Source organism: Nannobrachium achirus (genome assembly GCF_963921795.1).
Source record: "Nannobrachium achirus genome assembly, chromosome: 4".
Taxonomy (NCBI): Eukaryota; Metazoa; Chordata; class Actinopteri; order Myctophiformes; family Myctophidae; genus Nannobrachium; species Nannobrachium achirus.
Genome location: NC_137813.1, coordinates 37,100,964 through 37,114,444, shown reverse-complemented (window position 1 = coordinate 37,114,444; position 13,481 = coordinate 37,100,964). Strand labels below are relative to the sequence as shown.

Below are 13,481 nucleotides of genomic sequence, written 5' to 3'. Positions count from 1 at the left end.
GCAAACAAATATTCTCAGACAAACCTTTTTATACAAAACGCGGTACGTAAAGCATAGACAAGACGAGCAGACGTGGAATTACTTATCACACATCAGTCATTGACCATATTCACACACTAACCAGTTTGATCTTATTGTTCCAGTGTGTGAATATGGACAATGAGTCTTTTTTTTCAGAGGCAGAACGTAGTATAGAGGAAAACAGACCGAGGCTAGGTACTGTGCATTAGATTAATATCAAACACATCTGTTTGATTAGCTGTTTTATTCGTGAAACAACACAGCAAACAAATGGGTTAACTTTATTATTTTGAAACCCTTACCAAGAATGCTTTTTTTGATCCATTGCAAGATATGAAAACATTCTGGGGTTATTATATATATACAAGCGTGTGTGAATACCTCTGACAACAACTGGTTAATCTATGCATTTATCAGACTGACTAAAATACATAACAATTAAGTGTGTGTGTGTGTGTGTGTGTGTGTGTGTGTGTGTGTGTGTGTGTGTGTGTGTGTGTGTGTGTGTGTGTGTGTGTGAGAGAGAGATAGAGAGAGTGTGTGTGGAAACCCTGTGTGTGGAAACCCTGTATGTCCAAAACCGTTCGTTTTGTGTTTATCGTTTTAAAAATGATTTAAAATAGTGAAAATAGCCGATCTACAAGCACACAACACCTCGTGCTTGTAGATCTGCTATTTTCACTAGTTTTGTGCGACAGCCTTGTATGATGAAGCAAAGCTTTTACTTAAAAAAAACTTAACAAATGTAAAACTTGGAGATACAAGGTTTCTGCCCGACAGTGACGCAGTGTGAGTGTGTGCGTGTGTGTGCGTGCGTGCGTGCGTGCATGCGAGCGTACGTGCGTGTTCATCTATAACGTCACAAAGAGACAAGCCAGTGCGCTCCCTGCTCTCTCATCCTTTTGTAAAGGAGCGCTTCAACTCCTCCACATCCTGGGCTCTCCACTTCTCAGGGTGTCATAATAACAGTAGCTGTGTTAACGTCTCTGCTGTCTGAAACTAAACAAAAAGACTCCTGGTCCACTCCCTCTGCCCACTCTGAAATGTGTGCCCTGCAGTTACAGGTTGTTTTGTACAGCCTACTGCAGTTGGAGAATGACTTAAAAAAATAGTGAGAGATGGTGACTTTTGTGTGAAGGTGGGGGGGTGGGGGGGGGGGGACTTCTCAGAGAAAAGAGCTATTTTCAGAGGTGGAACTATAGGCCTATCGGTCATTGTCCTTGTCTGTTTGTCCAATGATTATAACGGTGGTATAATGTACGGAAAACGTTACTAACAAAACAGATGTTTTTTTTGTTTGTTTGTTTGTTTTCTAATTACACAGGTGCCGGATAGCCTGTTAACAACTATTTATAATGGATTCATTGTCAGAACTATTGTTATATGATGATTATTATGATTACTGTTCTTCTGTGGCAGATTGGTATACTGATTATGACACTTGTCCAAGGTGTACAGTTGATGAGACTACCCCTTTCCTTTTGGTTGAAGGGACCTGGAGGGTCTGTCTGTTTGTCTCTTCCCTCTGATCTGTCATGATGTTTGAAGTCGTAAGTGAGTGGCACCATCTAGTGGATGTATTCACATACTGTTGCAAACATACCATGCCCATACACCCAAGCTATACTTTGTACTGTACTGGATTAGCTGATGAGGCATAACACTCGTATCAATGGTATGAAGCTTAATTAAGTGTGCAATTATTTATTTTTTCTTTGGCTAGGGTTGCATGAGTTAATTTATTTTGTATGGACCATGTATGTATGTATGTACCGGTATGTATGTATGTATGTATGTATGTATGTATGTATTTATTTGTGAGTGAGTATGAACTGTGTTATGGATCGCGTACAGACAGTTTGAAGTCATGTTTTAACTCAATTTGTTTTATTTTCTTATTCCCTCCTCATGTGTTACGGGGAAGCTGACAGCATCCCTAGCGTGCCTCATTGTCATGTCTGTGTCCTCACAAATATGCGAGTGTGTGCATAGACACGCGTGTTCCTCTGTGTAGTCCAGCGATTCTCAACCTTTTCGTGATCAGGGCCCACTTTTTCGAAATTCAGGGCCCACGCTTTCGAAAATGTCGAAAGTGTTACGCTTGCAGCCCACACACCTGGCCAGATAAGTAAGATAAGATAAGATAGGTGGCCAGATGGGTGGGTTTTCGCAATGAAAACTAATTTTCACAACCCACACATCTGGCCACATAAGTAAGATAAGTTAAGTGGCCAGATGAATGAGTTTTCACAATGAAAAGTCATTTTCAAGGTTTTAAAGAAAGAATATCATGACTTGTTGTTAATGTTGTATAATTTTATTATTCATAAAATCTTTGTGTTCTTTCAATTATTTGGGGGGCCAGTTGCAGTATCCTCATGGGCCAGCAGTGGGCCCTGGCCCACAGGTTGAGAAACACTGTGTCTAGTCCTTGAGTCTGTCCTACAGTAGTGTTATGTTACAGACAGGCCCTCGCACTCTTCAGTCTCCAGCAACGATTGTGCAATAAAACTGAAGTCTATATTTTTAAACCTGTCTATGGTCATCTGTTCTGTCCTTCTCTTTGTTTAATTCCTGTGTGAGAAGGTGTTTGTTGTAGGGTGTGTGCACGTGCGTGTGTGTGCGTCTGTCTATAACAAAACTATAGTGTGATACAGTTACAAGATTACAAATTCACTGTTTCTTCATACTTGGCTTATTGATAGATTAAAATCAGAAGAAAGAAGAAGTACAAATCCACTGTTTTAAATAACTTTGACTTTGAATGCAAACATAACTACTTTCTAATGTAATAGTAATATGATATGTATTGATTTATCAGAGGGGTTGAACACTTTTGCAAGGCAAAGCACTGTCTATGCATGACACATGCATGACACAACTTTCCATTTCCCAATATACTTCTTCTCATATAGTACCTCCATTTAGCCCTAGGCTAGGCTACTGGTTTGATCACTGAACTGGTATCATTTTTCGTTTCACAATGTTGACAGAGTGGTTTCATGAACAAACGTTGCGATATAAGTTGCAACGCTGCATCTTTCCCATCTGCAGGCTTTTCAAGCTCAATATGTAGATTAGAAGAAGTCAAAGAGGAGGACACCTCCCATTTCCAGCTTCATGTCTCACTTCCTCCATCACACACAGATCTACTTAAAACCACCGCTTCTGGGTCCTCATTCTGTTGACCCTGACTTGAGCTGAGCTGAGCCATCCACTCCTACAACCAGGTAAGCCTACCGCCTCCATCTCCTGCACAGTTAAACTCATTTAACCCTGTGTGTGCACTTACACCATTATGGGTCCATTTGCTTACATCCACTAACTGTTACAATTGGATAAATTAACGCTGAAGGATTGTGTGCTTCTCCTGATATTCACCTACTCACACTTTGTTGATCTGAAGAGCTTTCATTTAAAATCTTACACTGTGCAATGCATACAAAACAGAAGGTCAGCGAGGTTAAGGATTTTGCATACTTTCACTAAATTTGAACTCCTGTCCTGAAGTCACTCTACCCTTTATGTTGAGTTAGTGAAACGAAATGTGTGAGCTTTTGTCTGTAGCCGGCATGTCTCCCACTTCTGACAGTGAGGGTGAGCAACCCACATTTAGGCCACTGATGAAATTAAGGCCCTCTCTCTATAAAGGATTATTGAATTAAGTGCAGGGTGGCCAAAGGGGTCTTGTGATGCACATGCCAACAAAAGAACTGTACGTTTTGGACTCAAAGCATACTTTAGGCGCGGCTGTGGATTTGAGGAAGTCAAGGCTGCAAATGGAGGTAAAACTAAAACATATTAAGTCGTTCAGTCTAATGTTGATGCAGTTTGGTGGGCCCTGCACTTATTTCAGTCACAATTCACTGAAAGTGTTTAAGCTTGAGGGTAAGACACGTTTGTTTTTCATAATTTCAATTCAGCTTTGCATCATTTATATTTTTAGTTTGACTGCGGAATCATTTCTTTGCATCCATATCCATTGACATAAGAGATCAAATTCATGCAAAACACATGAGAACAAAAGAGAGCATGTGTGTGAGAAGAAAACAAAACTGTGATAGATATGTTGTGGTTTGCTGACTGCTGCATAGGATGTGGTTTAACTGTTGCTTGGGGTAAAGGTGCATGGCTGTGCACAGCCTGCTTCTTTATGACACATTTGCACTCGTGCAGTAGTCCCATGCATCTTTGTGATACTACAATGCTATACTGCACACTAACGTGCTACTGTCCTTTAGTTTGTATGCATAAGTATTAAGTAATGTACCAAATATGAAACATATACCAATTTCGGACAGACTGGAGGAAGTACTTGTGAAAGACTCTTCTTCCTCTTTTCTCAGCTTTCCTGTATTGTCTGTTTCCTGCAACTGTGTGTCTGTTACTTGATTTCCACATGATAAATCAGCCTTGTAGCCGGCTAGGCAGATAAAGACCCAATGACTCTGAAGTTGCCATTCAGTTCTCATTCACAATCGCTATACCGTATATTCTGTCATTCAAATGAGTAATGGGCTAATGGCTTTGTGCCTGTATTTACAGTATGCCTCAGAGTAACATTTATAATTAGTTAATAAGTTAAGATGGCCTGCAAAGAAGGTCTCTTCTTTTTTTCTTTGCAACTCAATCAGTATGAGGGATTTGAAACAATTTTGTTAGATTTGATGTTTTTAAGTACCAAACTTCATTACACTTTTTGTGTTACAGCCAAAAAGTCCTGCTTGTAACAACATAACTTACCTTCCACCCCCCCCCCCCCCCCCCCCCCACACAGTGCACCATGTCTATAAGGGTTGTGAGGTCCAGTAAGTTCCGCCACGTCTTTGGCAAGCCGGAGAAAAACGACCAATGCTACGATGACATCCGTATCTCCCAGATGACATGGGACAGCAACTTCTGCACGGTGAACCCCAAGTTTGTGGCCATGATCGTGGACGCCAGCGGAGGGGGGGCCTTCATGGTGCTGCCCCTGAACAAGGTGGGCCTCTAAGCAAAAGTTATAGGGAAGATCTCTGCATGAGGTTGTGTTGTGCTGGTGAAAGTTGGTATAGGGGGAAGTGCCCAAAGGTCCTATAAACATTAACCCATTTAGGCCTGAACACATTATGACGCAATATTTTATGCTTTAAAATTTTCAGAAATAGCAGATATACAAGCTCACAGCGCGGCACCGAGTGCCGCGCTGCGAGCTTGTAGATCTGCTATTGTTGAAAAATCGTGAAAATTTGAATTTTTACCCGATTCTATAAGTGTCTTTTGAATCCTTCTAAGATTTTTGGAAAACAACTATGTTTCTGTGTCAGCAATCTGGCCAGCCATCGTCAAAGAAAAGGTCCTTTTCACTTAACTGGAGCTCAGTTAGTCTGTTCTTGAGAGACTGCTATGTCAGTGGTGCTCAAACCTTTTCATGTGAAGGACCCCCAAAATGATATGTATTTGGCCACGGACCCCCATTTCAAAATATCTAGTTCCAGGGACCACCCAGAACAAAATTTGAGTTACAAACGTTCGCTTTGAAAATACATATATTCAAAGATTTGCACACATTTTCACGACTTTTTCAAAAATAGCAGATCTACAAGCTCGCAGCACGGCACTCGGTGCCATGCTGTGAGCTTGTATATCTGCTATTTTTCACTGGTTAAAGCATTCGCTAAATGATCTCGCTCTTACTGGAGAAATGGGTACAAGCCACTGAAGCCAGGAACGTACTGCATGTAAACTCAACTTAAATTTCAAGTTTATTGTCACATCACAAGTTTACAGGAGTAAAAGAGAAAGAAATATGTCTGTACAAGCTCCCGCACTTTGAAATGACAAAATATAGCTATAAAAATAGAGAAAGAAATGCGAGATGAGATGACATGAGAGCTGATATGATGCTTTAGTTTAGTGTCTTCTGATGCAGAAATAGTTTTGCCTGCAAAGCATTTCCCATATTTGAAATGTGTTGAAGCTTTAAGTCTCCACCCCTTTACCTGCTAGACTAGGAATTAGGAGATTCTGGTCATAATGCCAAAGAACCATGTGTTAAAGCACATAAAGCACATTTCTATGTTTGGCTTGTTAGGCGGTATCACACATTCAGCTGAAAAAGGAAGTTTCATGTGCCATTTCAACACTACACGTCACTCACTGCTGTTGCAAGATCTTTGCCATATTAGGAGTGCTTCACTGTCACATCAGTAGGGACAGGATGTGGTGTGAATGTAGTTGTTTCGCAGTCACTTATGCTGATTACCTTGGCGGCTTGCACAAGTTCTTTATAGTATTTCATTAGCAGGCATATTACACAGTAAAATCCTGTTTAAAGATACAGGTACATTTTACTCTCCCAGGGTTAATTGACACTGAGGATTTAGATATACCACCAGAATTAATTACTAGACTGATAGGCCTATAATATGTATGTTCCACGTTGATTATGTGAAACCACTCAAAGACCTCTCCAGGAATTATCTGTATTGTATGTTTCCTAGGGCCAATGTTCCTTTAGTCATACATCAAGCACTGAATTCATGGCATTCATGGTTTACTTCAATGTCAAAAAGCTGTTGATGGAAAATATGGTAAAGACAAGAGAGAACACATTGCACTGCATGGACCCTCGGTTTTGGGATGAATACTGGTGCTGTCAAGCTGGTCCAAGGGTGTATTTAGGTACCAATAACTTGGTCATTGGTTGTCATTTCTCCCCAAATCCCCAGTCAACCAGAATGGTTAGTGGACCTTCTTGTGTGATTTATGGCTGAATTTGCCATTTAGCACATCAGTCAATGTATCTCCACTTGATCAAATGCAATCCTCATAGCAATGGGTATTGGAGATAAAGCTGCACTGGATTAAAATATGAGTATGACTTAATATGCTTGAATACACTCAGAATATTCCAGGACTGATTTGAGTTGACATGCGTAAGGACAGAGAAGGATGACAATTAGGGATAAAGATGTCAGTCCTGACTGGGCCAGAAGACCACAGGAGTTGGTCTTGTAAAAAAGTTGATTCCTCGCCACTCTAACCCAGTTACAGTAAGAGGCATTAGGGGTAATTGGGAGGCATACATATACAATTTCAGTATCAGCTGACTATCAAGTTTCCACGTCCTATCTATGGTAACACATTCATGTTTTCCAATCTCTCATCCAATTCCAAAATCCCAGTGGCCATTTACATTACCTCTGAATTCCCTTGTGTTAGCCAGTTTGACGTTATGTTTTAGCTCCTTGTCCTGCAGTATTTAGACCGAGGTACTAAGGTTGGAAAATGAACGTTTTGTCATGTTTTGAAATGTTTTTGTTTTAATTGTTTTTCCTCCTCTCTAATATTTATTGCCTAATATTTTGCCTCCTTACATTTATTGTGTTGTTGCTAAACACAATAAATTGTTAAAGTGTTAAACACTTGTGATAAGTAATAAATGCTATTTAAAGTGTATTATTACCACCACCACCACCACCATCATCACCACCACCACTACTACTACTACGACTACTACTACTACTACTACTACTACTACTACTACTACTACTACTACTAATACATTACAATCATATTATAAATTCTTAAATCACATTTCTCTCTCTCTCTCTCTCTCTCTCTTTAGACAGGGCGCATTGACATGTCATACCCCACTGTATGTGGCCACACAGGACCTGTTCTAGACATTGAGTTTTGTCCTCACAATGACAACATCATTGCCAGTGGATCTGAGGACTGCAGTGTCATGGTAAGTCACTGCAATTGCTTTAATGTTGTCAACATGAATCTTGCAAGGGCAAGTAAATTAAGTGTTTATGTGCCTTTGCTGACGTCTGACAGATTTGGGAGATCCCAGATGGTGGCCTGGTCACGTCTATGACAGATCCTGTTGTCAAGCTGGAGGGACACTCCAAGCGTGTGGGCCTCCTGAGTTGGCACCCCACTGCCCATAATGTGCTCATGAGTGCAGGTATTTAACTCATCCATAAAGCATGCTTTTAAACAGGGTTCCATGCCTCTACTTTTGATATAGCCCCTTTGGTCATTATCTGAGATTGCGCTTTCGCCCTTGGCGGTGTGTCTGTCTGTTCGTCTGTCCGTCTGTGCAGCTAATCTCAAGTACCGCAAGACAGATTGCCATCAAACTTTGCATGCACCCTCCAAGTAGGCCTTACAAAGTAGGCCTGAAAATAAGTAAGCCATGAGATCCACAGAGCAGGAGCCTATCTCCTGTTTCTGTAGTGTGAGGCAGCTTGATGTACAATTACACGTCACCCTCTGAACATGACGCTAGGATGTTCCAGGGACTTACCCCCAATCCAACCTCTGATGCTGTAGAACATAGTAGTTCAAGTAAAAGTTTTCAAATCTGCCTTAAGATGGCGCTTTAACAGGCCACTTTACATTTTGGACTATAATAACTTGTAACTCATAGGTAGTCGTCTTACAATTTAAAAACAACATCCTTGGATTCCTTGGGTCATGACGTAAATCCCCACAAAGGCCACACCCATTTCTGGAAAGTTTGCATTTTTTGGGTACTACTCGCATGATGATGATTTTAATATATATTTAACACATCACAATGCGTTGAGAGCTTGTAAATCTGTCATTTTTTCTATTGTCATACGAAGTATGTAGCGCAAAAGTCCATCCCATCCCTCTTTTTTTAGTTTTGTTCCCTCATAACTTGAACCCTGCCTGTAAACACTTTGACTCACAAAAACTGATCAAATACTGCACAGAGCTTGCAATTTTCTTACTGTTTTCTTTGATCTCTACTGCCCCCTGCAGGTTGTGATAATGTGCTGATTCTGTGGAATGTGGCATGTGGTGAGGCGGTGATGAGGCTCGACACAGTACATACCGATATAATCTATAGCGCTGTCTGGAACAGGGACGGCTCCCAGATCCTCACCTCATGCAAGGACAAGAAGCTGCGTGTTCTGGACGCGCGCAAGGGGACAGTCATTGCTGTAGGTTCTTTAATCTTTATATTTCCACAGTACAGGCCCCAATAGACAGACATAAGCCCATATTTCTTCCTGTTGAAAAATTCCCCGGCCTGTTTATTAATACTCAGAAAGTTAATATCTGTAATGTCACAACATTCTTACAGGACAGAATATTAAATCCCCCGGCCACTTTTTTGGAAAAGTTTTGTTAAACTCCCCTGCAAAACATTTTGGTGCCACTTCTTTTGAGGCCCAATCCCTTTACTGACACCTCCTTTCTGTCTTAGGAGAAGGATAAGCCCCACGAGGGATCCAGGCCTATCAAGGCAGTGTTTGTGTCTGATGGGAAGATCCTCAGTACAGGCTTCAGTCGTATGAGCGAGAGGCAGGTGGCGCTCTGGGACCCGGTAGGTGTCAAGTTTTATATACATGTAACATGTACACATAATTCACTATCATCTGCTAGAAAAACATGGAGCTACAATTTTAATCGCATGATCACAGAGTCTGGCCGTCTGCAGTACCAATACAAAAAACACTGTGTAATTTAAAATAGGCATCAATGATATATTTTATGACACATTTAATTTTATGTTATTATTATACATGTACATTTTCCCACATTCTTTTTTAAATTCTGAAGGTTTCCTTTTGCCTGAATGTGTGTTTCAACAGAGCAGCTTTGGAGAGCCACTCACCTTGCAGGAACTGGATACCAGCAGTGGTGTCCTCCTCCCGTTCTTTGACCCAGATACTGGCATCATCTACCTCTGTGGCAAGGTTGGACTTTTAGAGATTTCTCTCTCGCTCTCTCTTCTTCTCACCCTGCTCATTCCCTCTGACCCATACGCACACACTTTTGCATGCGCCTCTTCAGTTGATCATGTCCCCAGTTAGACATGTTCCCAATTAGACAAGCCGTCACCAATAAACCGGTTTGATGTCAACGTTTCTCCCAAAATTAGGCCTATGTGGCCAGGAACACAGATGCATTCATATCGTCGTTGTCGGGTGGAAAACCTTGTATGTCCAAAACCGTTTGTTTTGTATTTATCATTTTTGATTTGTATTTTATGATTTAAACTAGTGAAAACAGCCAATCTACAAGCACACAACGCCGCGAGGCGCTGTGTGCTTGTAGATCAGCTGTTTTCACTACTTTTGTGCGACGGCCTTGTGTGATGAAGCGATGCTTTACTTTGCGAAGAAATTAACAAATTTGAAACTTGGAGATACAAGGTTTCTGCCCGACTGTGACGATATATATGTACAGTACAGTACAATACATGCATACACACGCACGTGCACACACACACACACACACACACACACACACACACACACACACACACGCACGCACGCACGCACGCGCGCACACACACACACACACACACACACACTCAAGTTAAAACATGTCGTTTCTTTATCCTTTACTTAGGGGGACTGCAGTATCCGTTACTTTGAGGTGACAGATGAGGCTCCGTATGTCCACTACCTCTCCATGTACAGCAGCAAGGAGAGCCAGAAGGGGATCGGATACATGCCCAAGAGGGGACTGGAAGTCAACAAATGTGAAATTGCGAGGTAAAATGTTTACAGTTGCAAACTGATAAATTAACACAGCAGAATGTGGTGTGACAGCCAAATGTGTTGTGGTGTCAAAATATGGACATAACGTTTTGTACTTTTTACATCCAGATTCTACAAGCTACATGAGAGGAAATGTGAACCCATTACCATGACCGTGCCCCGCAAGGTAACTAAGATCTTCTGATCTCACACTGAAGTACAGTTTCATAACGCAGGGGTCTTCAACGTTTGCAGGCCAAGGACCCCTTAGTTGAGCGAGAGATGAAGCAGGGACCCCCACAACCCATAGATACCATCATTGTTTGACGGCACAATCATCATGTATTAAGGATTCATGTCAATGTCAGTGTTTTCAGATATTTAACCACTTGAACCGTCAACACTTAATAAACTTGACCTTTCAAACTTGACTCTTTCACTCTGTACTTAGTCTGCTCTTTTACACCAAACCTCTTTGCCAGAAATAGCCAATCTACAAGCTCACAACACCTTTGCGCTGCAAGGCGTTGTGAGCTTGTAGATCTGCTATTTTTGGCTAAAGTTCTCAGAATATGGACGCTATAGGGTTCAAGTGGTTAATATAAAAAAGGAGATTTGAAGGACCCCCTGTAGTAACACTGAGGACCCCCTAGGGGTCCCGGGCCCCCTGTTGAAGACCCCTGTCATAACGTGTTATTGATACAAATTGATGCGTCCCAGAAAATAGCTTTGCCCTCACAACTCTGCTTTTGCCTGTGCAGTCTGATCTGTTCCAGGAGGATCTCTACCCAGACACCGTTGGTCCAGAGCCATCCGCCGAAGCTGACGAGTGGTTTGGTGGCAAGGATGCCCAGCCTATTCTGATCTCCTTGAAAGATGGGTTTGCAACGACCACGAAAGCCAAGCAGTTCAAAGTCATCAAAAGTCTCATGAAGACCACGACCGCTTCCATGGGAAATCAACAAGACAGCTGCGGGGTGAGGAAGTTAAAAATTCCTTCAGTTCATATAAATTATGAGAATCTGTGTGAGTGTGCGCGTGTGCAGGCACGTGCACACATAGACATCAAAGGGGGCTTGAGCCCCTGCCCTTTTATCGTCTCTAAAAAGTGCCCTCTCCAGACCATGAATGCAGTTTTTTACTATGGTGAAAGAATTGCAAGTGCCCTCTTTCCATGCCATACCTGAAGGCAGCATTCAAGAGAATTGCCTTGTACAAATTCTCCCGAACTTGAATGTAGCATCCTATGTTGAAACAATTGCCCTCTCTGTGTAGAAATCCATGCCGTTATGCCACATCTCCAGTATTGACTTGATTATGCTTGGTTCAGTTTGGTATCAAGCACCGAAAATAGCAGATCTCCAAGCTCACAACGCGCCGCAGCGCGCCGCGTTATGAGCTTGGAGGTCTGCTATTTTCGATATTTCCACCAAAAGGCCCTTTTAGAAATGTCAGCCCCTGCCTCTCTAACATTCTCTGCACGTCCCTGCGCGTGCGTATTCGATGGATCAACTTAAAACTTCAAACCAAGGGAGTGTAGTAGTAGTACCCAGCGTGAATACAACGGGTATTACAAAACCAGCTAGGGCATGCATTCACAACGTGCATTGTTCCATACTGTAAATCCACAAATCCCCACACATGGAGATGTCCCTGATGTTGTAAATAGGACGTCATAGCACTGACGCCATAGACTGGCCTCCAGGTACTATGATAAAGTGTACTGTATTAAGTACTAGAGTTACTGAAGGGACATAGTGTTCCGACGGGCTCTAGTTTTATAGAAAACACACTGTCGCTTTTGTGTTCTTGTTCTCTGATCAGGGTCTCCTGAAAACAAGTGTTGGACTTTTTTTCAAAACCGTTTAAACCTTTTTCACATTGTCAAGTGAAAGACACAGTTACAGTAATTAGCCTTTGTTATTATGACTAAGTCTCTCTCTCTCTGTGTGTCTGTTTCTCAGGACGTCCAGTCTTTGCAGAATGAGGTGAAGAAGCTCAAAGAAGCAGTAGCAGACCTGACCAAGCGCGTGAGCGAGATGGAGAGCAAGCAGTAGAGGAGAGAAGGAAAAAGGTCTAGTTAGAAACAAACAAACAAATATGAGTGTACAGTGGAATGAAATGATGTATAGAACAGAAAGAAGATTCTCTGAAATCTGAAAGTCGCAAGAGACAAAAGGGAGAGAAAAAGACAAGTGTTAATGAAATTTCAGGTGCCCCTGCCAAATATACATTTTTGTTTTGTTTAGCTTGGAGCTTGAATTTGTTTATTTGGTTTTTCTGATCAATTAAAAAAGAAGAAAAAATGTTTTAATATATGCTTTTTCATACTTTTAAATAAAGTCTTCATTATTTTCAAAGAAATTGAGTCATGTTACTTTACCTACAGTATAATACTGGTTGACCATGCCTTTCCTCTGCACCACCCTTAGGCCACAATTTCCAATTGTGCACAAGACAATCCCAAAATCCAAGCACACCTGCTTAGGGAGGGACCCCATCATAGATACACATAAATACCTCATCGTCCGTTGCTGTTCATCAGAGTTATGCGCTAACACGGCTGTCAGCCGTGCAACCTAATGTATGCCCTCATGTATGTTTAATGAACGAGTCCAGGACGTCTCACAATAAAGATAATCAGTGTTTCCCCAACCACTGCCGGCGGGTTATGACAAACGGGTTCATTTGGTTTCATTTGTACACTGTCAGAGTTAAGGGGAGACCTTGAAATGGACCCCGGACCCCCTGTTGAAGACCCCTGGTGAGAGGAATCAGAACAGATCTTTGGGCTGCTATAGCGGTCCTTTTTTGACTCTTAGGCGTGTTAATAATAATTATTATTATTATTTATATATATATTTATATATCATTGAGTCACAAAGTGATGCACAAACAGGACAGAATGCACAAACAAAAATAAACAAGAATTTCACAGTCAGTAAGCATTTA

General features: G+C 41.6%; 1 protein-coding gene across 1 annotated transcript; it reads left to right on the top strand.

Annotated features, from left to right (window-relative positions):
- Positions 1-3,210: 3,210 nt before the first annotated feature.
- coro1a (coronin, actin binding protein, 1A) lies at positions 3,211-12,879 on the top strand. Its single transcript, XM_080723746.1, has 11 exons — positions 3,211-3,251; positions 4,799-5,002; positions 7,631-7,753; positions 7,846-7,975; positions 8,800-8,981; positions 9,248-9,367; positions 9,636-9,740; positions 10,399-10,544; positions 10,659-10,716; positions 11,291-11,506; positions 12,494-12,879. Exons 2-11 carry the CDS (start codon positions 4,805-4,807, stop codon positions 12,584-12,586), a joined length of 1,371 nt encoding a protein of 456 aa, XP_080579872.1. The 5' UTR covers positions 3,211-3,251; positions 4,799-4,804; the 3' UTR covers positions 12,587-12,879.
- Positions 12,880-13,481: the final 602 nt, after the last annotated feature.

Bases quoted from the DNA above. Each gene is read 5' to 3' on its own strand.
- coro1a (XM_080723746.1), top strand. From the start codon at position 4,805: ATGTCTATAAGGGTTGTGAGGTCCAGTAAGTTCCGCCACGTCTTTGGC. The intron at 8,982-9,247 runs GTAGGTTCTTTA...TTTCTGTCTTAG, and splicing joins GCAAGGGGACAGTCATTGCT to GAGAAGGATAAGCCCCACGA. The intron at 10,717-11,290 runs GTAACTAAGATC...TTGCCTGTGCAG, and splicing joins CCATGACCGTGCCCCGCAAG to TCTGATCTGTTCCAGGAGGA.